Raw genomic sequence first — 25,897 nt, 5'->3', positions numbered from 1 at the left:
GAATCCCAACACCTGGTAAGCTGGGGAAGGGAGAACACTAGTTGGAGGATAGCCTTGGGTAAGTAGGGAATTCCAAGCCAGCATGGGATACAAAGCTAAACCTTATTTCAGGAAACAAAAACTAAAGTTAAAAAAATGTGTCATAGTTATTATGTATATTTTTTGTTAGGTTCTTGCAGGGTGTTTAGATTAGACTGCACACTATTCAAAATTATTCTATATCATAAAACCCCAGCTATCAGGCTACAATTTAAGTGACTGAATATATTTGGGTAAGTAAACAATTATTGTGTGTGTAGCACAAACAATGAGCTGGAGACCAACAAATGAGTTATTTATACAAGTAATTCATTACCACCTATGAATTAATGAAATTAAATTAACAGCACGCAGATACATGTGTATTGCAATCATATTAGAAAACCAGGCCTGTGACCTTACCGAGCACAGCATACTAATGAGCAGTGCAGCCGACTCACCTAGGTCATATCCGTGCAGGGACACTGTTTTCATCCCAGCTGGAGCCGGCATCCCAGGACAGGACAGTGGGCTCCTGACCTGCTCGTCTTTGAGTCCTGAGGTCAATACCAGCCTCCTGCTTTACACAGCCCTTTTGCATCGCTTCTCATCCAGGTCCAGCTTTGTGTGGAGAACAAGCTCTGGACCTCATCCTCAGCCAGGTCTGTGTGCTGTGCTCTCTTCCCTCCTCCCCTCCCCTCTCCTCTCCTCTCCTCTCCTCCCCTCCCGTCTCCTCCCCTCCCCTCTCCTCTCCTCTCCTCCCCTCTCCTCTCCTCTCCTCCCCTCTCCTCCTCTCCCCTCTCCCTTCACCCTTTCTCTTGATTTTACTTAGTTTTTAAAAGTGGGTTTTCTGTTCTTTATTGGGCTTATTTTTGTTCTGATCTTCATTAGTTTCTTCTTTCTGCTAACTTAAGCTTTGTTCTTTTTCTAGTTCCTTGAGGCTCAATGTTAGACTATTTGGGATCTCTAAGTTTTATTGGTGTAAATTTACTATTTAGAAAGCTACATCCATAGATTGTGATCAGTATTTTTCCTAAGGAGATTTTATTTTTATTATGTGTATTAGTGGCTGAGAGACAAAGATAGACACACACACAGAGACACACAAATAAAGAGACACAGAGAGACAGAGAGACAGAGAGGGATACACACTTTGAATTGGACCAGATTTTAAACCTCAAAGTCCCCTCCCAGGGCTTTACTTCCTCTAAAGCACACACCTTCTAGACCTTCCCACACATCACTATCAACTCAATACCAAGTATTGAATGTCAGCACCTATAGATGGTATTTCTTATTCAAACTACTTTATTGTGCATGTGAGAGTGTGTGTATGCAGGAGGAGAGACCATGAACGTTATTAGTGCATATCTGTGGAGACTAGATCAGTGGTATCACACTTCCTGGAGCTAGAGTTACAAGAGGTTGTGAACTGTATTCGTCTTCTGCAAGAGCAGTAAATGCTCTTATCTTCTGAGCCAAGTTACTTTTAAATTTTCTGTTGGGTTTATCTGTTGGCTTCTTGGGAGGACTGTGGTATTTAACTTCTGCGTGTTTGTGAATTTGCTAAGATTCCTTCTGTTGTTGACTCTAACTCTACACTGTTGTGGTTGGAAAGCATATACTGAACTATTCCAATCTTGAACTCATTAAGACTTGTTTTGGCCCTCTGAGAAAATGTTTCTTGCTAGAGTGTTCCTTGCATGATAGAGAAGCACACGTATTTCACCACTACTGAATGGATGGTTTCATACATGTACACTAGGTCTAGCTGAACTAAATAGGGTATCGAAGTCTCCTATTATTAAACTAGAGCCCAATTATTCTTTTTTTTTATAGATTTCTTGATATTTGCTTTACATATTTAATGTTTTAGTATATATTTATACCTACATTTTAAAGATTGGTTTACTTTATGCGTATGAGTGTTTTGCCTACATGTATGTGTACCACTGCATGTACCTGGTACCCATGGAGTTCAGAAGATATATACCCTTAAACTGAAGTTAGGATTGCTGTGAACACCCTGTGGGCCTGGGAACCAAACCCAAGTCCTCTGCGAAATCAAGTGCCCTCAACTGCTGAGCTGTCTCTCATCTTCTCGATGTATTTACACTACGTATATGCACTTCCTGCAACAGTCTTGGCGTGCATACAGTTTTGTCTCATAAAGTATAGACCATTTTTGTTTTCTGCTGTCCAATATGTGTATGAGCTCTTTCTCCATCTTTTTACTTTAAGCCCACGTGTGTCATTAAGTCAGATGGTGTCTCCTGTCGGCCACTTTAACTCCTCCTATTGTGTGTCATTGAGTCAGAAGGCATCTTCCGTTGGCCACTTTAACTCCTCCTATTGGGCTCTTACTGGGTGAAGACTTTCCCATTCACTTGGTTTTCTGGTTGTCTCTGGCTCCTTGCTTGTTGTTTACCTCTGTGCTGTGGCTTTTTTTCTTCAGTGTGAAGCTCTAATTGCTGTCTTTTCCTGTTTGTGCATCTGCTTCAGTCTTCTGTCCCGTGGTTACCATGAGGCTCGCAGGAGACATATTGTTGTAATAGACTATTTTAAGCTCAGAACAGCTTTGATCACAAACAAATGCCTAGGCTTTTACTCCTTTTCGTGAATTTATATTTTTGTGTGTACAATCAACATATTTTTTGTATCTTCCTTTAACTTAGTATGGCGGCAGTTGTTTTTTGAAAATTGTAACTTTTGACATTTGTACTGGAGACTGAGGAGGTTTCCAAGGCCATGAATGCCATTACTTGCAGTAATGAAATGATCTGAATTTGATAGTGTATTCATCTTTACTAAGGAGTTCTATAGCTGGGGACTTTTCCAGTAGGAATTACTACCATTTCCTTTCTGAATGGAGACTTTCCTTGAGCAACCTAGAGAAAGCTGGGGTTCTAGCAGAATTTTGCCTGGAGTGGATGAAACCCTAGGCTCAGTCCCAGCACTGTATAAAACATGGCTTGGTGGCACATGCTTATCATCTCAGCATTCGGGGGAGAGGCAGGAGAATCAGAAGTTCATGTAGAAGTCACTCTGACTAAAAAAAATTCCTATAAGACAGATCAATTTGGAAACTGGATCAGGATTGCCAGGAATTTGAGACCAACCTGAGCTACATAGTAAGTTCTAAACCTGCCCAGGCTATATAAGGAGTGAGGCCCTGTCTCAAACAAACAACCGAGATTCATGAGCTGCATGGATTTCCTAAATCCGCTTGTCTAGGAAAGAGCTTATTTCCCTATTTCTGAAGTAAAGCTTTGCTGGGCATTATAGTGTCAGGTGGCAGATCCACCCTTCCCCATTTCTCAGGGGCTCTCTCTCCAACAGTCCACCTCCACTCCTCACTACCCTCTCTTTAAGAGAGCTTCTCCTCATGTCAAGGTCTCCTTTTTACTTTTATGCACACGCGCGCACGCGCACACACACACACACACACACACACACACACATTTAAATTGAGACCACATCTGGAAGCATTTCAACTAACATATAGCCCTTTAGTTCCATGCATTTACTGGCCAAAACCATGCCTTTTCTTTTCTTTAAAGGTGAATAAGCTTCTATTGTATGTTTGCACATTTTCTTTCTCCATCTTCTGTTGGTAGATATATAGGCTTAGTTCCACTTCTTAGCTATTGCAAGTACTGCAGCAGAAAGTGTTGACATGCTAGGATCTCTGTGGCCTCCTTACTCAGCATTCTATGGATCTAAACCACGGAGGGAGTGGAATAGCTAGATCATATGGCAGTTCTGTTTTAATATTATTTATTTATTTTGTGTGTGTGTGCGCGTATGTATGTATGAGTACGTGTGAGTGAAGGCTCATATGGAGGTCACAGGACACATTTATACATCAGTTCTTGCCTTCTGCCTTATTGACACAGGGTCTGTCTTTCTACTCCTGCACAGTGTATGTCAGGCTGTCTGACCAGAGAACTTCTGTACTTGGCACTCTGTCTCTACCTCCCATCTCTCAGTAAAATAGTGCTGAGATTATAACTAGATGTCACTGCAGCTGACCTTTTGTATAGGTTCTGCTGATGACACTGGTGTGACATGCTGACTTCCTCTCACTTTGCTGGCTTTTCTGCCCAGGTTCTTGTGTTTTCCTTTTCTCTCCATGGTCTCATTTGATTGACTGTGCTCCCTTTGAGGTTCCTGATTATTTCTACTAGTAAACTTTAACATTTTCATGCAACATTTTATCCATTTTAGTGTCTATGAATTCAGTAGTTGGATAATTATGATCTTTTAAAAAAATTGTGTTGCCCACCCTTTTCATACTTTTTGTGTTTTGTGGTGCATAAACAGATATATAAACATCTGTTTAATATATTCCTAGAATCACTTAGTGAAGACTAAAACCTGTTTTAACAGCAATACCACAATATACCAGATAAAAAAATACTACAAAAGCTGATTAAAGCACACTGGTATATTACCAATCACTATTAACCAGACACTGGGAAAACTAATGTGGAATTTTCTATGTGGTTAAAAGTCATTTCGGGTAAATGTGGAAATAATACATGTATGAGGTGAAAAAATAAAAAGAAGTATGGCAAAAGGAAGCCAGATTATACAAATGAAAAGGAGAGGAGAGGAGAAGTATGGAGGAGAAAATGAGCTAGAGGTCAGAAGAGAAGAAAAACAAAACAAAATTCCAATCATGAATAAATGTGAACGCAAAGTCAGAGTGGGCAGGAGAGATGGGTCATCAGTTTACAGCACCTGCTGCTCCTATAGGGGACCCGGGTCTCACTCCCAGCATACACTTGATGGTTTATAACCATCTGTCCCTCTAGTCCCAGGAGACCTTCTGCCCTCTATTGACCTCATTTAGAATCAGGCATGCACATGGCACACATACATGCATGCATGCATGCATACATACATACATACATACATACACACACACACACACACACACACAGGCAAAATGTACACATAAAATAAAATCTAAAAAAAAAAAAGCAAAAATCCAAACCCAAATTAGATAAATGTATGGAGGTGAATAAAAAGGAAAAACAAGGGCTTTTTTGTTTGTTTGTTTGTTTGTTTGTTTTTCTCGAGACAGGGTTTCACTATGTAGCCCTGGCTGTCCTGGAACTCACTCTGTAGACTAGGCTGGCCTCGAACTCAGAAATCCGCCTGCCTCTGCCTCCCAAGTGCTGGGATTAAAGGTGTGCGCCACCACTGTCCGGTGAAAATACAAGTTTTAAATGTAAGTAAACAATAATGACAATAAAAACAACCAGTAAGATATAGTGCAAACACCACAGAAAGTGCAGTTGGATACAAAAAGTCCGAAGGGGATGGAGATGCCAGTGAACGTGGGGGAGGGGAAAGAAAGACAACACTTGCTCAGTGAAAACAGTGAGTAAATAAAATGAAAGAACTATCCAGAGGACAGCCTTGTGGGGGGGGGCACAGCTGTGCAGGGCTGGGACTGAGGGCTCCCCAGGGCTCTTGTTTAGTAACTGTTTCAGTGGCAGGGGTAGGTCTTCATAGTTGAGCTCAGGGGCCAAGAAACTAAAATGCAGAGGGTGGGGTCTGGGGAGTGCCTCTGTGAGCTTTGTTGCCACAGGGCAGTGAGCTGCAACAGTGTGGCTTGGGAATGGTGTCCTATCATATAAGCCTGTATGGTACAGGATGGCAGAGTCTGGGAGATGAAGGGATGCTGTGGTTACTGGCCTCCATCAGGTCCGCTAGTAGGGACACACTCTAGAAATATCCCTTGTTTCAAGATTATATAGCACATAGCATCCACACTGGGAGCTCCTTTGCTGGAGTCAGACAGGGTAGTCAGCTCAAGGACTCTTCCTAAGCTGAGGTCAGGACCTGTGCCCTGCGAGCTTCTAGAGAACCACAGAGTAAGGCGATCTGCTACAGTAGTGCAGCCACTGGAGTCCTGTAAGATTTCATTTCCGGAAGAAGTCCCTCCTGAGGTTTTTGTTTATGAGATTTATTTTAGTTTTGGTGTGGGTGCTGGGAACTATTGCCAAAGCAGTAGGCACTCTTAACTGCTGCTCTATTCCTCCAGCCCACCTTCCTGGTCTTCTTTCCTCCCCTTCTTTCCCTTCCTTCCCCTCTCCTCTCCTTTCCTTCCATCTCTTCTCTCCTCCCTTCCCCTCTTCTTCCTCTCTCTTGTTTTATAATGGGCGGGAGGGACAACAGAGCCAAGACATTTCCTTTTGATGTGTGTGTTCACCCAGACTTTGTGCTGTAGCATCTTCAGAGCGCTCCTTCACTTGCCTTCTTTGAAATGTTGTTGTTTATTTATTGGAGAGGTTTTTGTTTGGAGGTGGAAGGTGACATGGATGCTAGGTACCTGAAGATGGTCCTCTTGCTTATGGGAAGGAATTCTGAATTATAGAATTTGGGGCCAGAGTTTAGAAAACAAACAAACTTAGAGCATGCTATGGCAAAAGGCTCATGGCTCCTGAGTGGGAGTTTCTTTATTCAGAGGTCCCTTCTAAGAGCAGACATTTTTTGCGTTAGAGTGGACCCATCAAGGGAATGTTCCATTGGCACATTCCTGGTATTTTTTCCCTGGACAGGGAAGTCTCAGTCTTGCTCTCTGTTGAGGCAGTGAGAGCCCTGGGAATGCAGGAGGTACATAGAAAGGCAAACCATAACTGTTTCTTGTGGTTTTATATTTCACTCCTTTGTGTAACTTTAGTGAGAGCTGTTTATTTTCTCTCTGGGACCTGTGATTCTGTGGTGGTTTTACTTTATTCCACACCAGCCTCAGAAATGATCCTCTGGCAGATTTCTTTGGATCCGTTGAATTGATTCACTTCATAGAACTAAATGCTATTTTCAAATTAGTTTCTTTCTACTGTGACACAGGGCTAAAAAAGTGTGTGTAACCAGAACACACACTATGAAAGCCGACCTCTCAAACCTTCTTGAATATTTATGGTGTTATAAAGTGGACATCAGTTCACAGCTGTGCTTTATCCAAGCTTCACTGTATAGATGGCTGGATATATTGCCCTCCACATCTCTGTGGAGGAAGATTTATATGGTCTTCCCCCTCTCTCTGTCTCTCCCTTTTAATGATTTTTTTTCTGTATCTAATAGTCATCATCATCAGGAAATGTTTTTCTCATGTGTGGCTTAAATCTCCCCATCTGCACCTCAACCATATTTCTTTACCCTTGACCTCAGTTGAGGTGGAAAGCGGCAGTTACTATTGCTCCTCATTTCTGCGGCTGTTGAAAGACAGAGCTTTACCCATTGTACAAATCAGTGGGAGTAATAAAGTCAGATTTCCCAGAGAAAAATAAACATCTGTCCATTATACATGAAACAGACATTACTTTGTTTCAGAGTCATGAGACTATTAAAAAAGAGATACTCATACAAGCTTATGGGAAGTTCAGATGACTGCATTTATAAAATGAAGCATCATCCCCAACTTCATCATCTGCTTCTCAAAGGAACGTGTGAATAAGGCAGTATAACTACAGTAGATGACTGAGCTTTGCTATGAATAGTTGTATAGTTTATATTGATGTAAGCAGTATTAATCAACATTCAGATGTAATCTATGGAAAAAGAATGTAATACTAAAGCTATGCTTATGGAATGAAATATAAGTACCAATAAATCTTGACTAGACAAAAACAAAGGGACAGATGATTTAAAGACTGAAAGGCAGGAAGATGAGGAGTAAAAAGAAGGAAGCAGGGCTAAGTGTCTTTTTAGACCTTGAACAATGTGATACCTGTTGAAGGTGCCAACAAATAAGACAGCTTCACATACAATGCAAGTAGGATAAGCCACAGACAGGAGTACTGAATGCTTTTGTCGTTTGTAAACTACATGATCTCTTCTGGCTGCTCTCCGTCATTCTGTGGGATTCTTTGAGAAACCCCTGGATTCAGGGTAGGCATTCAGCCTTTTGTACATTATTTACAAAAATTGTCACTCTTAATTAAAAATAAAATGTATTGTTTCACAGTTTCATACTTGCAAGGTACTCTGAGTATATGCTCCCCATTATCTTTTCCTATCTCCCAGTTCATACCCTTCCCCAAGTCCTCTTTCTACCTTACCTGTTGTCAATATGTAACAGCTGGCTCTTCATGTTGGGTATTGAGTCAACATTCTGTTTGCACTAATAACGCCATCTGCCATAAATAGTTACGATCAACAGAGTTGACTCTGGTCTATATGTTATGTATCTGCACTCCTGAAAAACCTTGTGTTTTGCAAGATCACTTTAGGCATCAGGGCTCATTGTGAAAGGAAAATTTACCTCCAGGAACATTCTATTCTCTCTCTCTCTCTCTCTCTCTCTCTCTCTCTCTCTCTCTCTCCTCTCTCATATGTGGAATATATATATATACACACACACACACACACACAAATTATACATATTGTATGTGTATACATACACACATATATTCATCTATAATTTTGTAATCAGAGCATTAACAAAAACAATAAAAATCTTGAATAAAATACTGGTACAGTTAAAAAGACATCCTTAATTTCTGCACATTGACCTTATAGCAAATATAGGACTTGATATAAAATATCAAGTTGGCTCCTTGCGAAGTAGTAGAGAAGTGGGGCTGTTTGGCACTGGAAGCAAAGAGAAGTACACTAAGGATGGTGGCCACTGAGCAGGATTACCAGTGAGGGCAGGCCTGGCTGGCAGACTGAGAGGCAGGCTGGAGCTGGGCACAGCAGCATTACCTCTCTCAGCTCTTTCTGTAGCTGTGCTGCTCAGCTCTGTCCATTTAGCTTGTTTTCCCCTAGAGATAATTGTAATTTAATGCGCTTGCTTTAATGAATTGCATTAGTAGTTTAAAGACTTAAAAGTCACTTTTCCAGTGTCAAAGTGTCACTTTTCAAAAAGTTGCTGTATATCATTGTGGTCTTGATATAAAGTAACCTTTCTTTTACGGTCCTTAAAAGTATCTTGCAGAGCCTTCTGAGTTAACATTTTAAATCACAGTGTAAATCTGCCTGACAGGTGTGTCTGTTTCTCTTTCATAAGGTGAAGTGTGGCCAACTGTTCTAGGACTCTTCAATGCCTGGTTCTTAGTGCTTCCTTAGTTGATGGCAACTGGGGAGCTTTTATGGTAGCATTCTCTCTCTCTTTCTCTCTCTTTCTCTCCCTCTCTCTCTTTCTCTCTCTCTTTCTGTCTTTCTTTTTCCTTCCTTCCTTCCTTCCTTCCTTCCTTCCTTCCTTCCTTCCTTCCTTCCTTCCTTCCTTCCTTCCTTTCTCTCTCTTCCTTTGTCTCTTTCTTTCTCTCTTCCTTTTTTTTGATCTAATGACTTTACTTGACATAATAACATTGATGCAAAATCACTTCTGTCTAATTACCTGTAATTTATTCAAAACACATAAAATATGCAATACTTATAGCATTTTCCATTTGTAAATGCAATGCTTTCAAATGCATAAAGTACCATAGTAAAAACAGTTTACAGATAGAAGGTACAGGAGCAGAAGAAGGGAAATCCTACTCATATCATAGCTCACTGATGGTGTCATTGTGTGGAGTTGCTGATCCTGGAAGCTTTTTTATTCAGTCCATTGGTTGGATTGCACTTGTTTTTTGTTTTTGTTTTGCTTTTTGTTTATTTGTTTGTTTTATAAGGTTGTGGTTAAATTCTAAAAATGTCACAAGCTTATTTTAGAGCATCCATGTAAGATACTCATTCCGCTAAATGTTATTCCAGTTAGAAAAGCGACTTACTTTCATGACATAGCAAATAGAAGAAGAGGACATACTGTGGACTAGAGCAGTGATACTTGGTGATTGTTAGCTCATGGCTTGGGTTTGGTTGGTATTTCTTGTTAGGAAATATGTTTCTTTAGATCACGTCTGTCTTAGTCAGGGTTTCTATTCCTGCACAAACATCATGACCATGAAGCAAGTTGGGGAGGAAAGGGTTTATTTGGCTTACTTCCACATTGCTTTTATCACAAAGGAAGTCAGGACTGGAACTCAAGCAGGTCAGGAAGCAGGAGCTGATGCAGAGGCCATGGAGGGATGTTCCTTACTGGCTTGCTTCCCCTGGCTTGCTCAGCCTGCTCTCTTATAGAACCCAAGACTTCCAGCCCAGGGATGGCACCACCCACAAGGGGCAATTGAGAAAATGCCCCACAGCTGGATCTCATGGAAGCACTTCCCAACTGAAACTCCCTTTTCTGTGATAACTCCAGCCTGTGTCAAGTTGACACACAAAACCAACCAGTACAACGTCTTAAGTGGGAAGGAGGCATTTCCTAAGTACGTCGACTAAGTGCAAATCTCAGCAATGCTAACAATAAAATAAATCAAATATTTTCTTTTCTTTTCTTTTTTAAAAAGATTTATTCTATTTATTTTATGTGTATGAGTACACTGTAGCTTATAGATGGCTATGAGCTATCATGTGTGCGGCCGCTGGGAATTGAACTCAGGACCTCTGCCGGCCCTGCTCACTCTGGCCCTGAAGAGGCCGTCAGATCTCATTACAGGTGGTTGTGAGCCACCATGTAGTTGCTGGGATTTGAACTCAGGACCTTCGGAAGAGCAGTCGGTGCTCTTACCCGTTGAGCCATCTCACCAGCCCTAATCAAATATTTTCTAATTGATGATACCCTGATTTTTAAAATGGACATATGCTGAGACTAGGGTATGGCTCAGTAGAAGACCATTTGCGTAGAGTGGGTGATGCAAAAGTAGATCATAGAGTTATTACAATAAAAATATCTAAACAGATCATCTGGTGATGTCTTTGCTGATTTTCATTTCCTCTAAAACATTTCTCTAAAATAGAGTCCCACAACACACATGGAGCCTTTGACACTCTGGGGACTTATTTTTCTTTATTGTTACAGTCATGATGAATAAGATTTTTATGATAGTTAAGTGGATCTCCCACCCACCCCACCCCACCTCACCATACCCCTCACTCTCCTTTGGTGCTAGAGATTGAGCCCAAGATTTTCTGCAGATAGGAAGGCCCTCTACCATGGAGCTATAGCATCAGCTCATTCCACCCTCACCCCAGCACTGAAGATTAAACCAAGAGCCTTGCACATGCTTGGCAAACATGGCTGTCTCTTTAGAGAAACTGGAATCTGTCTTTCAGTCTCCATGCTGCTGTCATCCACAGTGCGACACATAAGGAAGCACATGGAGAAGGCTGAGGATGTAGTCAACATAATGTGCGAATGGTGGGTGACTGCATAGAGCTCACACCAATCTTGGGATTTGAACACTTCAGGTCAATGTTTGTTTTTACATATTTAGTACGGTACATGTCAGCATATTATGGCAAAAAAATGACAATAATTTATACAAGAAGGATGTAATATTACATGTAATTTGTGAGACAGGCTAAGTTAATCAAGAGGGCATCAAGGAGACATTTGTCTGTATATTAATTTCTAGCAGCAATGTGTTTATTTCTGTGGCAGGTGTGAAAATATATATCAAATTAATGGATATTGAAAGTTATGGTACAAATTCATAATAAGGAAACCAACTAAGACATAGGGGAAAGGCTTGAATAGACACTTTATTTGAAGAAGCATTGGACATCAGATGTGCACCCAAGAAGATGATTAACTTCCCTGTCCATAGAAAAATGCAAATTCAGACCATAAGGAGCTATTATCACGTACATGTTAGAATAGCTAAAATCAGTGTAACTGATAGTATCAAGTGCTGGTGAAGATGCAAAACAACTAGAACCCCTCCCATGCTGCTGTGAAATGGCTCATTTTGCCGTAGATTGCCATCTTATAATAAATGTGCACTTAGTATATGACCCCAACCACCCACTCTTGGAAATTTACCAAAGAAAAATGAAACATAGATGCATAGAGACGTATGAAAACCTATACTTAGATATAGGTTGGTAAGGCTTTGTTTACAGTTTTAAGAATTGAAGATAGCCCTAATCATCCTGTAATTGTGGTTAGATAACTAGATACATAAGCTATAGTGTGACTAATACAATGAAGTGATATTCAGAAAGTAAAAGGAGAAAGCTATTATTTCCATCAAGAACATGGATGAATCTCATATATGCTATGCTGATGTGAAAAAAGCCATATTCAAATATTTGTTACATCTGTGTGGTTTATATGACATTTTAGAAGGGAGAAGCTATCAGAAGGAGATCAGACAATAGCATTTTAGCATTCATCAAGGCATAGAGTTGGAGTGATGGGATTGATGACAAAAAGAAGGGAGTATGTTAGACTGAGAGAAATGCTCTGCATCTAGATTGTGATGATGGTTACTCAACACAGTTGTCAGAACTGGGACTGAGAAATGGAGGAAAGAGGAGACAGAGCTCCCAGAGTTTTCAGACCCCAGAGACCAGCATCGAGGTGCAGATCTAACTTTTATTGTTCAGTACAAAGCTTACATACAACTTTCCAGCCAATAAAAGTGCAGTTTTGTAATCAAGGGCCAAGCTGGGGTTTACACTTATTGAATCTAATCTGCTTGCCCTTGATTCTGTAGAGGAGAGGGCCGATTGACCAAGGGTGGGAATTTCTATGAAGACAGGAAGCTGCTATCACCCTGGGCCAGGGTCCTTTGTTCTGTCTGACTGGTTTTCTGAGGGTCACTTTAGATCTCAGGCCATGTCCAGCCTGAACAGGATCCCTGGATCAGGCTCAGGAGACCATGTGATCTTGTTCTCCATTCTTCCTCCACTAGGCTCCCTCCCACATCCTCCACAACTCAACAAACCCATGGAACTCCATATCAGAAAAGAATGGATTTTAACTATATATAAATAATACCTTAATCAACCTGGCAAAAAGAATAAGGCAAGAAGCATGAGTGTTTTTTTCCTTCTTTCTTTTACTACGTGAACAAGTAAATTGTCAGGTTGTACTTTGAGAACCAAGGATGGGAGTGGGTAACTAAGGGGGTGAATGATATATGATATGAAGATGTCATAAACAAAACCTATTATTTTGTATACTCTAGAGAGAAGAGAGATACATATAGATAAATAGATGATAGATAAATTGATAGGTGATAGATAGATGATAGATAAATAGACAGATAGATAGATAGCTATCAAGGTGAGTCTGAACCTTGTTGAAGAACTAGAGAAATTCCTGGGGAATAGTCATTTTTTCTTATGTGCTTACCATCATACACTGATAAGAAGGTACCTTAGTAGTTTTAATCTCTTCACAAACATTTGTTTAAAAGGTAGATATGATTCAGGGTTTTACGTTTCTCATGGCCAGGTCTGTTTTGTGTGTATCATAATCTTCAGCAAAAGCTGAATATTAGGTAGTATCTGCTGACTTATACTGGCAGACACTCAGTTCTGAGTGCCTTGGGTGAGGCTAACAGATGCCACAGGGACCTAGTTTGCTACCTCCTATAGTTGCTCTGAGAATCAGAAGAGGCCATGTTTCTTTAAGCGCTTGCGTGTGCTGAGTCAACACAGGATGTTTTATTAACAATGAAAATACTGTAAGTATAGCAGTAGATAGTCTACATTCAGTTTCAGAGAACAGTCCACAAGCACAATATGGGTGAGGTCTATAGGAATGATCTGTTGACTTCCAGTTGTGCTTGACTCAGTGCTTTCTTTTTGCCTGATGAGGAGAATTTGGTGTATAGGGGTCTTGTGTAAGACACTGATGATTGTCAGCTATGAAGTTTAACAAACCAGAAAGTGGAAGGTGAGTCATCAAAGGACCCTGAAGGAGCATATCAGTCCAGAGTGTGCACGTCTTTGTACCTTCACTAGCAATTTACTCTCATTTGCCAAACACTTTTGTTCCATGGAACATACAGCCTTGAACCTCATGAATACAGTTATGAAGTCCCTGATATCAGGGATGAAGGCTTTAGCCACGATTCTAACATGTTCTTTACACATGTACACACAATTAAAAAGCTTTCCATTTACCTCTTGGACTCTTGTATCTTGCCATGCATAGGTACTCTATATTGAGATCAACAAATATTTGTGTGCCTTTATTTGAAAACTTTTCAGGATATTAGGCAATTATCAAATGAGTTCTACTAGCAATATGGCTTTGGCCAGTTGGCTTAATTCTTCTTTTCTTTCTTGCAAGTCTTTGTGTTCCTAGAAGAAGCATAATAGTTTAGGAAAGATTGGTCAGCTCTGGAGTTCTGTTCTCATATAAGACAGTGACTTTGTTCAGGGCCTCTTTGTCATTATTTAGTAAAAGGGAAGAAAGTGAACTGATACATTTTTATGTTTCTCCAGGAAGAGTCACTCCAGGGCAACTCATGTCCTATATTCAACTCTTTAAGAACAACCTCAGAGCTCTTACAAGTCATTGTGGGCTTCTACAGCTTGGGATGGCCACAGTTCAAACTCTGAAGCACCCACAGACTGCCAAGTGGGATAACTTCCTGGCATTTGAAAGGCTCCTTCTACAGGTATGTTGCTATGTGAACTTATCAAAATGTTGCTATTTGAGGTTTTGACTTCCAGCAATACACTTTCGATATCTGTTCTAATCTGAGTAATCATATTGTTGGCATGTACAATTGTGGTTTGAATGAGATTGTTCCCCATGGGGTCAGATAGTTGAATATTTAGTGCCTCATTAGTGGCACTGTTTGGATAGGCTTAGGAGGAAGTGTGACACTGTGGGCAGGACAGTTCCCAGCTTGCTTTCTCTCCCTTGTGGTTTAAGATATGAGTGGTCAAGTTGCCCCTCCAGCTACTGTGACTGCTGCTGCACATCCCCATTGTGCTTGTGATGGGCTCTTAATCTATCTGGAATCATAGCACAAAGAAAGCCTTGGTCATGGTACTTTATCACAGCAATGGGAAAATAACTAATACATGTGCTCTGCATCAAATCCTCTAAGTGCTACCCAGTTAAAAGTCAACCAGAAAACTTTACATTTATTAAAAAAAAATTAACGTTGTTATCTTTGACTTCTTAATTATAATAAAAATTTGACTATTTTATTAACTTCTGGAAACTTCCTTTCATTTTTATTTTTCGGTCTTTCTAGATATTCATAGTCTTTATATAATTCTTGCTATTTTTCCTGTATGCTCCAGGTATTGATATTTCTTTTGGCAGTACTTAGTCTGTGATCTTTGCACAACGTTGAGCACATGCCTTAAAATAATGCTTAGCAGCAGATGAAGGGAGGTAAATCCTGTTTGTAGTGTTTAGTGTGAGGTCTGCTTGTTGGGGCAGAATTATGTGTGATTTATGAAATACCTTCATAGGAAACTTTTAAAACATTTATAAAGTATATAAATTATAAAGCATTTTAAATTATATATATTTATATATTATTATTATATATATTTTAAAAGTATTATATTATAAAATATAAACTTATATAATATGGCAAACATCTATGTACTTTCCATACAGGCACATTATAATTTACCATTTTTCCATAATTACCCTTAGATCCTACTAATTAAAGAAATAAGAGTAGAGATAAATGAAGTACTTTTGATATAGATTTTTCCCTAATTTGATTCTTTTTCCTTCTAGAGGTAGTTCTAGCTCTATTCTTGCTTTTCTTTAAATATTTATTTTGCTATAGTATAGTACAGTATATTTATTATGGGCTTTACTTTTTATATAATTTACATTATACTATAAATATTCTTAAACAATTGATTTTTGTCTCTCAACTTCCTATTTTCAAGATAACTGAAAATAATATATATATAGTTTGTTCATTAATACCACATATACATACATACATACATATATATATATATATACATATATATATACATACACACACATATATATATATATATATATATATATGACCATAGTGTGCTCAGCAGGAATGCTCCACTGAAGAGTGTATATACAGCAGGCGTGAGTATCCTGGACCGTGCTGTCAAAGCCCTGGGAGGAGTCTCTCCAGGGCAGGCTGTTTGGAGACACTTATGAGGTCATGGACTACTTAGTAAACTCAATACTGTGTGTTAACTAAGTGTCACCGAGTTGCAGTAGGAGATTTTTCTGTGAATGATGACTGTTCATAGAGCACTCTTCTCAGCATGGCATCCAACATTTCAGTATTATCCACATTACCCATATCTTATAGCCGTCCATGGCTGCATTTCGTATAAATTTACAATGGCAGTAGATAAGAACAGCCTGGACTTACTGGCTAGTCATCTTTCCTCTTGTTTTATTTTTTTGTTTTGCTCACTTTTTATTTACTAAGTTTTTTTTTTTTTTAACAAATTCAAGATAGTAGGCTTTTAAAAGTTTTATGGTATAAATATTTCACCTAGTTTGTGGCTTGTCTTTTGATGTTAATTCCTGTTTATATAATCTAGTTAATAAATATTATCCTATATGGTTTATATATTATTAATCATTTTACATTCTGATTTTTTTTTTACTAAACATAAAATGACTTTTATTTTGACATTTGATTTAAAAAAATTTTTTTTATGCTGTTCTTTTGTTTTTCACTCAGGGTTTCTCGGTGTAGCCCTGTTTGTCCTGGAACATAGTCTTTAGACTGGGCTGGTACTGATCTCACAGAGATCCACCTGCCTCGGCCCCCCCAAGTGCTAGGCTTAAAGGTGTGTGCCAGTGCCCAGCTGACTGGCACTAACATTTGAATTTTGAATCCACCTAGAATTTTTTTTTACTCATGGTCTGGTTAGATCTAATTTTTTTCTTGTATGGATATATGTATACATGCATACATACATGTGTATATACGTGTATTAACTTTACTAACACAGATTACATCTTCTTTGACATCATTTTCTTCCTCTAACATGGGGGAATATTTTTTTCTCTCATGGTTGAAACAAATTCTGGTTGTTTTCAGATTTTTACATAAGAGATATTTAAATATTTTCATGGATAGTTCTGAAGACAAAGGGAGGTGGATCTTTGAGAGTTCAAGTTGCCTGATCTTAAAGGCAAGGTCCAGGGCTACGTTTCTGCCTAAAAAAAAGTGATATTTTTTTTTTCTAGTTTTTATTGCTGTCTCAATACAGTCACTCAGCTTTGAATACTGATCATGCATCTGATGTCCTAGTTGCCATGTCTGGCTTTTCTTTATTACTTTCTTGGGTTTCCCAAGTAGAAGCAGCCACACTGTAGACAGGAGCAGTTGCTTTTCTTTCCTGTTCTTGATAGTGCTTTGATTGTGCATGGAGCAGGTGGAGGCCACTGCTCAGTGGTGGTAGTGAGGGCGGGCAGGCGTCTGTGCTGGTCCTGAGTCTGAACAGCTCTGGCCCCACTTCTGCCATTAGCTGTTATGTGTGCTGAGGAAGGAAGTTCTACATAATCTCAGTTTGCTGGTGTTTTGTTTCTAAATCTTGTATTAATTCCAGTTGATTTATTTAGATTTGGAACTTTTTAGACTGTTGTTTCATTTTCTTTCTTTAGCCTATTATTGTGAGGAATTGTGTTCTAAATGTTAAATAGTCATCATTTTACTCCTGGGCAACTTCAACTTGGTCTCTCTACCTCTGTCTCTGGTGTGCCCTGCTCCCACCCACCCCATGTGTGTGTATCTGTGTGTGTGTGTGTGTGTGTGTGTGTGTGTGTGTGTGTGCGTGCCTGTGCATGCGTGTTGGGTTTTGTTTATTTATGCATTTTTAGATGTTTCCATTAATGCTTATAGTTAAAATTAATATTTTTCTTTATTGTGCTGCCATTTTATAGTTTTGATAAAAAGGCTTTAGTAGTTTAGTAAAATGAATGTGATTTGATTTTTTTTCTATTTTCTGGAATTACTTTTTTTTTTTTGGTTTTTCGAGACAGGGTTTCTCTGTCCTGGAGCTCACTCTGTAGACCAGGCTGGCCTCGAACTCAGAAATCCGCCTGCCTCTGCCTCCCAAGTGCTGGGATTAAAGGCGTGCGCCACCACCGCCTGGCCTGGAATTAAATGTTTGTTTTAAAAATGAAATTTATCAATTGCTTGAAAGTAAAACAGGTCTGAAGAATTGCCTGGACTTACTGCTTTGTAGTATTAGTGGTATGAATAATCATTAATTATTGGGTGATTTAAAGCCATACTTTCTTTGTACCTTTATGTATTTGATTTATCTTCTGATACAGTATTTTAGATGTCTCATGACTGTATTTACAAATCACTGTTATACTTTAACTGTTAAACCCATGAGTTCTCTTCCTATGAGTGTGTCTTCTTCCTTCACCAGTGCTCCTTCGTCCTCAGCACATGTGGTCACTTAATACATCCCTGGCATGGGATCATGCTTCCACCAGTGCCACGCCAGCCTCTGTGGGTCCATCCTCCACATGGATGTTCTTTCATCCCCTGAGGTTGGGACAACCCATGCTGGGCCTAACTCCTGTACTCAGGTGATCTTAATGTGCTGTGCCTTAACAGCCTGCCTTGGGCTAGTGTCACCTCTCCTGAGGGATACCGTCTTCACCTGATAACTAGCTCTAAGCCACTGGGCTCCCTCTCTTGTGCTCCCTACTGGAACATGACAGACTCTGCTTCTACGGACCAGTCATATTGGCTAAGGTCAGCATCAAAATAAATCAAAGCGTCTCAAAGCAAGATTTGATAGAGGGTTTCCCCTTAGGATGACAATAATCTTTCAACTTATTACAGGTTCCTGAGGAAACTAGAGAGTATCAGTTGTATGTCATCTCATTGGTCATGAGCTGTTTGAGTTCTTCATTGCATATTAGACTGTTGTATGTGGTGGTATCAGTATATTCTTTAACAGAAAATGAGCAACCTGACAGGGAAGAATAAAACATTGAACTTACCAAAGATCTACTTTAATTCTAGTTGCATATTGCTCTTGCTGTTACTGTGTACTTAGGGTTTCTAGGCACACTTATACACTAGTTATTGTAATTGCTCTTTGTTTATGAACATTCTTATTTTATATAGCACACACTTACCCATTAGTGTAACAAGTCATCATATATACTCAGTGTCCCTCTTTTTGATTACCTTAATTTTTTATAGTTCAGTCATTGCTCCCCTCCTAGTCAGCTGTTCCACAGTTCCTTATCCCATTCCTACCCTCCACTCCCCATCTCCAAGAGGATTTGGTTAGGAAGTGGAGCATTTGAGTTTATTTTGAGCACAAGGGCAGCATTTAGTTTTTCTCAAGGGCTTGAGAAACCTCAGCTGCAGCTGAGAGTTGATTACTTCTTTGAGGTCTCATTTATACACTGTCACTGGGCCCCCATCACTGTGACCCCACACTGCCACCGGGCCCCCATCACTGTGACCCCACACTGCCGCTAGTCCCCCATCACTCTGACCCCACACTGTCTCCTTCACTGTGACCCCACACTGCCACTGGGCCCCCACCACTGTTACCCCACACTGACACTGGACCCCCATCACTGTGACCCCACACTGCCTCTTTCACCGTGACCCCACCCTGCCACTGGGCCCCCATCACTGTGACCCCACACTGCCGCTGGGCCTCCTTCACTGTGACCCCATACTGACACTGGGCCCCCATCACTGTGACCCCACACTGACACAGGGCCCCCATCACTGTGATCCCACACTGACACTGGGCCCCCATCACTGTGACCCCACACTGCTTCCTTCACTGTGACCCCACACTGACACTGGGCCTCCTTCACTGTGACCCCACACTGACACTGGGCCTTCATCACTGTGACCCCACACTGCCGCTGGGCCCCCATCATTGTGACCCCACACTGCTGCTGGGCCTCCATGATTGAGTCCCTAGTTGACTTTATGGTTTAAGTCAGAATAGAGAACTCCCATCCTGGAAGAGTGGCACATGGCACCCACTCTCTCCACTGATTAAATTCACAATCTGCTGTGAAAACTTCAACTCAGGCTCTGGAATTCAAAGCTACTGAACCAGGCTTTTAACTAAGAGTTTATTCATAACAATAAATGCTTTCATTTACCAACAGTGATTATAATTTTAAAACATAGTAGATGGAAGGTTTTCATAACTCTTTCTCTCCTTCTCACCTCCTAAGTCCACAGCAGTGTTTTAAGTGTTTGTATGTTTAAGCATATTTATAATAATTGTCAAACCATTCTGTTTACAAGCAGCATAGGCTGAAGCCAGACACACAGACTTGTGATACTAATCATGGGTGTGATCATAAAGCAACTTTCTTTTCTTAAGGAATCGTATTATTTTAATTTTTTTTTTTCAGTTTACAACTGGGATGTTGATTTTCTAAAATTACTTTATGATTTTATTTTCTATGTGTGGGTGTTTTGCCTACATATATCTCCCCAAGGAGTCCATAAGAGGGTGTTGGATCCCCTGGAGCTGAAGTTGCTCGTGGTTGTGAGCCGTTGTTGGTGCTGGGAATCATACCCAGGTCATGTGAGAGAGCGGCCAGTGCTCTCAGCTGCTGAGCCACCTCTCCAACACCCACACTCATTTATTTGAATGTTTTAAATTTAGTTTTAGCTGATGTTTAACACACCACAAAATTGTGCATATGATAGAATAACATGATGCTTTGATTTATGTGTATATTGTGTGGTGTTCAAGTCAGATTAAACATAGCTCTGACACTATTTTTCATGATAAAAACTTCGCATGTCCTTTGACAGGTTGTTTGAAATATGTGGTCTGCTGCTGCTACTCAGAGCATCCATGCTCTGCAGCAACCGCATGCTAGGACTGCAGGGTTTGTCTCTTAAGTAAAAAAGAAAAAAAAATAGAGTTACTTCGCTTGGCATTTAAGGATGCCATTTTAATAATATAGCAAGAAAATTTAGATAAAGTAAAACTGAAATATGAATGCTGTGTCTTGTGTTGCCTTAGTACTGAATGAAACTATAGGCACATGGCACTAAACTCAGAGCCAGGCATGTAGCAAGTGCTCAATCAGTAGGAACCATCATGTGTTCTTTGAGATGAGCAAACTGCTTAAAATGTCTATGGTATTCATGTCATGCCTTGAAAATATTCTCCTCTGTACTTTGTTTTCCTAAGTTAAAATTTGTTGAAGAAAAATGAGTGCCACTCAGAAAAATGTTGTATTTTAAAAGTTACTGTTTGATAATACTCAACAGTATTTTTCTTTAAGTCTTCAGTATATAGCTGATGTTTTTATGCTAATTGTCACCGGAAAAGGCTTTTATTGGGTGTAATATAATTTACAGTGGTTATAAAATGCTAGCAAGCTATGGAGAAGAGGAAGCAGCTGTGTTTATACTTCCTATAGCACACACTTTGTAAATATATATGTTTTATTCTTCTTTTGCTATTGCTTTATATAAAACTATCCAATTTGGAAAATAGGTTTTAAATTAAAAACTAAATGAATTGTAAATCAATTCAAGCTTATGTATGTATAATATTGCCTTAGCTTAAATTGTATCTGTCTTTGCAATTAATGGAAAATAAGCACATTTTTAAAGTGCCAAAGTAGTTTTTTAAGGGTACGATTTGGTTTCTTAATCTATTAAATTGTAGATTACCCTTTTTGAAAACAAATTACACCTAGGAAACTAAATAATAGTATATCTGCTAGTCTTGTATCATTGGTGGCTTTACCTTCTGAATTCCCTGATGCTTGTATTAGCTTTCAAGCCACATGGCTTGGCAATATATATAATGGTCATTATTGCACTGTCCCTGATTGGCTGTCACCTTGGGAGGTCCTGTTTTATTATGCCTGTTTTCAGCCATTTATAATAATTAAGATTGAGGTTTTCTGGGAAGAAGTTCCCACCAGTCTGCTTTTCTTTGGCCAGAGGCCATGGTAGCAGAGTCAATGTGTCCCACAGCAGTGTTCCCATTTGCAAACCACGGATGATAGCACTTGAGTAAAGACTGAGCAAGGAAGTAGAAAACAATGATCCTGTAACTTGTCCTTGGTGCTGTTCCAGAGATGGGGGGAGGGCGGATTCCAATAGGATTTTTTTCTGAGGACAGTTGTAGAGTGTGCTTTTCACAAAAATACACTGAAAAATAATCCCAGGGCTGGAGAGATGGCTCAGCAGATAAGAGTGCCTGGCTGCTCTTCCAGAGGACCCATGTTTGCATCCCAGTGCCTACATGGCAGTGCTCAACTGTCTGTATCTTCAATCCTGGGGATATGATGCCCTCTTCTGGCCTCCATCAGTATTGCATACATGTGGTGTGAATATATATATATATATATATATATATATATATATATATATACCACATATATATATGCACACACACATATATATATACATTCATACAGAATATATATCTCCTTTGGAAGAGCAGCCAGTGAGGGCTCTTAACTGCTGAGCCATCTTTCTAGCCCCTTTTTAGTTTTTTGAAGATAGGACCTTGTTACTGTATAGTCTTGGGTGGCCCAAAACTCACTGTGCAGACCAAGCTGGCCTCCTGTCTCTGTCTCCCAAACACCGATTTCACAGGTACAAGGCAGAGTATTCAACTAAAACTCTGCTTTTGTTCTTGTTGGTCCTGTGAGTTGATCTCAGGTCACTCATATGCTACACAAGAGCACTACCACTGAACTACTATCTGTTTTGTTTCTGTGGTGCTAACTTAGGATCTTACACACACTAAGAAAGCACCCTACCCTGAGCTACATCCTTAGCCTTTTTAAAATATAGTTTCACTAAAGTTACCAAGATTAACCTAGAACTTAGAATTTTCCTGCTTCTGTCTCTCAAGATGTATGACAAGACAATATTACATATATATATATATATATACACACACACACATATATATATATATTAGGCAGAAATCCTGTGCACATAGAAATAACACATAAAACATTAAGATAGAAAGGAAAGAAAATAATCCCAGGGAAGACAACAGAGCAGAGCTGATGTCAGCCTCTCGATCGCTGCGGGGTTTCCTTAGCACGTGCTTGGCCTCTCCTTCACTGTTGTCTACTACTAACAGTGATGTTTCACTTCATGGGTTTACTCCTATCTGTTTTCCTCTTGGAAAGCCTTGGTTACCCAAAGGGTGCAGCAGGGCTTCATGCTCCTCTGCAAGAATAGGTGGCGGCTGCTACTGTTTCCTCTCTTCTTTGGTGTCAGCTGTCGGTGTGCAGCTGCTGCCCTGCCTTGTGCCTTCATTGGTGGCCTATCTGTGACCAGGGATAGGAGACTGTCTGAGTCCCATTACCATAGTGTCAAGTTCACTGGGCTTGACCTTTCACCACGCAGGCTGGTTCTTTACTGTATAATCATACAGTATGTACATGTATAATTTACTGTATAATCGTACAGTATGTCTTCATGCTACATGAGATTTACTATCTAGATTGATGGTGTTTAAGATGTTTTCAAAGACCTGGTGAATAGTCTTAGGACTTACAGGAGTCAAGGTAGCTTAACATTTGGGATTCTCAGGTGATCCTATGATGGGTAGCACATATCTGAATTGACAGAACCTGTGACTTTTTTTCCCTTCAGTTCAGAACTCCTGGTTCGGTGGGGGTCAACTTTAAAGTTGCCTGGTGCGAAAACTGTGTCTTTTCTCTATCACTTTCTCCTCTCTCCAGAGAAGCATTTGACTTCTAGTTCTTTGCCAAGAGATGTGGTACTTCCAAATCATAGAAGGAGAAACCAACCTGAAAAGCTGTTTCCAAAATAATGATTTCATTCCATTTGATAGCCATTTCTTGAGTCCATGAGGTTTGCCGACAGGGAAGCAGTGAAACCAAGAAACCACATGATTCCTTGACTCTGTAATGGGCATTAGATGTCAGTGTTATCAGCACTGTGGTAGCATCTCTAGGGACACAGGCCTTAACAGGATCTCATAGGCTAGCTCAAATGTCTCGGTGCTGTGTTAATATTCCCCTGTAATAAAATTAGCCCTAGATTCCAACCAACCAGTTTTTAAGTGAATTTCATGAATTATTGATTTGAACTTATTGTGTGTTTGAGAATGGTTAGGTTGAGTTTGACCATAATCTTACTGCTGGTGATTATGGGAGATGAGTTGCAAGCCAGTCTATCTGGTACTGTAATCCACTTTAACTCTGTATTCCTGGAGCCTTTGTACCAGGGTAAGGTATTAGAATGACTGTTGATTAACTTTTCTGGCATCACTCCATACTTGTTCTCAAGTGTGAGGATAGGAGTTATCAGAATATGTTAGTGTATATAACCTGCTAATAAAATGCTTAGTTTATATAAATCAGCAACGTTCTCTATGAATATCAGGATCACTAAAATCCACCATTTCCAACTAATTTTTCTTTGATACTGGATATATGATATGTGTGTGTATATGTGTATTTGTGTGTGTGTGATGCTTGTGTGTGCAAATGCACATGGAGGCCGTATGTCAACACTGAGTATTTTTCTCTCTCAGCTCCCCACCTTATTTTTGGGACCACTGTCTCACTGAACCTGGAGCTCAATATTTTTTTTGGGCTGACTGTTCAGAGAGACTGCTGAGATTACCTGCCTCCATCCACCAGTTCTGGGTTACAGATCTGTGCCACCACACCTGGCTTTTACCTGGGCTCTGGGATCTGAGTCAAGTCCTTGTACTTGCGCAGTGGAGTTTACGTGTGAGCCGATGGAGCTTTATCCACTACTGTGCTTGTATACGTGGGGATGACTCTCCACCTCCTTCAACTTATACTCTACCTTAGTGTTCATTCCTTAGCAAGCCTTTGACTGGACCTTATGTGACTTAACATATTTGATGACAAGGATATTAATCACCTCGATTTCACCTTTTAAAAAAGCAGAATATTTTATTTTAATGTTCTTGATATCGACTTATTAAGGCATTATAATTTTGAATATTGAGGGAAGAGGGAGGAGGAGAGGGAAAAATATGAAATATGAAACAGTTTTCATGAACTTTTTGTTTACTTGTTGAGCATGGGTGCATTGCCAGGTTAGGAGGATGTGAATCTGTGCCAAGCACCTGATTAGAAAGAGACTCAGAATGTAGCTCATGTAAACTATTGCTCTTAAACCTGGATTGTCTCAAAAGTGATGATATCATATGTTATTCCAGCTGGAAGCCAGAGTTAGTAATCAGGCAAAGTAAATTTAAGACTGACAATTTTAGTGTGTTAGGGGTCTACCAAAAATGTTTGCCTTTATGCTAGTAATTGAAGGTGCATACATGTGAGTGGGTATTCATTGAGTGAAAAACAGGAGGAGCATAACTGTAGTGGTGAATTAGCTAAACTGCTTTGGCTGCCAGCAGGCCATGCATGCACCCAAGAGTTCTCTGGATTCACAAATGAAAGACAGACAGACAGACAGACAGACAGACACACACATACACACATACACACATACACCAGCTAATTTTGATATGTCTTGACTAGCTCAATGGCTGGACACTTCTAAACCTTCCCGTGGCCAGCAAACACTCCCCTCTGCTGTTCCTGGCTCAACACCTTCCAAATCTTTATCTTCGCTGCTCTGTTACCTTTTGGACAGTCCCTCATGGGGCCATAGTCCCCTCCCACCTACATTGCTCCACAGTTTCTCTCATGCAGCTCTTAATTCTGATCTCTTTGCCTCGAGTCATGATGATTTCTCCCTTTCCTTCTCTTGGTCCCTTGCCCAGTCAATCTAAAAGTCCCACCTCTGTCTCCTTGCCCAGCCATTGGCCTTATGTCAATTCTTTATTATCAGTGGAAGCCAGCTAGGGGCAGAGACCCTCAGGTCTGGAAGTGCAGCTTTTGGGAACCAAAAAAAGACAAAGCATGCTACTATCTGACTTATGTTGAAGGTCTCTGTCCGTCTGCAGTTGAGTTTTGTGCATGATGAGTGATAAGGGTCCAATTTCATTTTTCTGCATGCTGAAATATATACATGGGTGATTCCTCACACAGTCATTGTCTTCTTCTTTCCTCTCCCCTCCTCCTCCTTCTCCTCTTTCTTCTTCTTCTTCTTCTTTTTCTTCTTCTTCTTCTTCTTCTTCTTCTTCTTCTTCTTCT

At 40.0% G+C, this 25,897-nt stretch overlaps 1 protein-coding gene across 2 annotated transcripts in view; it reads left to right on the top strand.

Annotated features, from left to right (window-relative positions):
• The window catches only part of Scfd2 (sec1 family domain containing 2), a 314,253-nt gene that overhangs the window by 34,706 nt on the left and 253,650 nt on the right, over positions 1–25,897 (top strand). The window contains exons 4-5 of one of the 2 annotated variants that reach the window (XM_031342731.1): positions 14,260–14,435; positions 18,181–20,197. In XM_031342731.1, coding sequence (XP_031198591.1) covers positions 14,260–14,435; positions 18,181–18,303 — 299 coding nt within the window. In that variant the 3' untranslated portion in view covers positions 18,304–20,197. Of the gene's footprint in view, positions 1–14,259; positions 14,436–18,180; positions 20,198–25,897 lie in introns of those variants that run through there. The other variant, XM_031342730.1, reaches the window with a different exon arrangement.

This window comes from Mastomys coucha, unplaced genomic scaffold (genome assembly GCF_008632895.1).
Source record: "Mastomys coucha isolate ucsf_1 unplaced genomic scaffold, UCSF_Mcou_1 pScaffold22, whole genome shotgun sequence".
NCBI classification, from domain to species: domain Eukaryota; kingdom Metazoa; phylum Chordata; class Mammalia; order Rodentia; family Muridae; genus Mastomys; species Mastomys coucha.
Note: the sequence above shows the minus strand (reverse complement) of the source record. Positions and strands in the feature narration are given on the sequence as shown.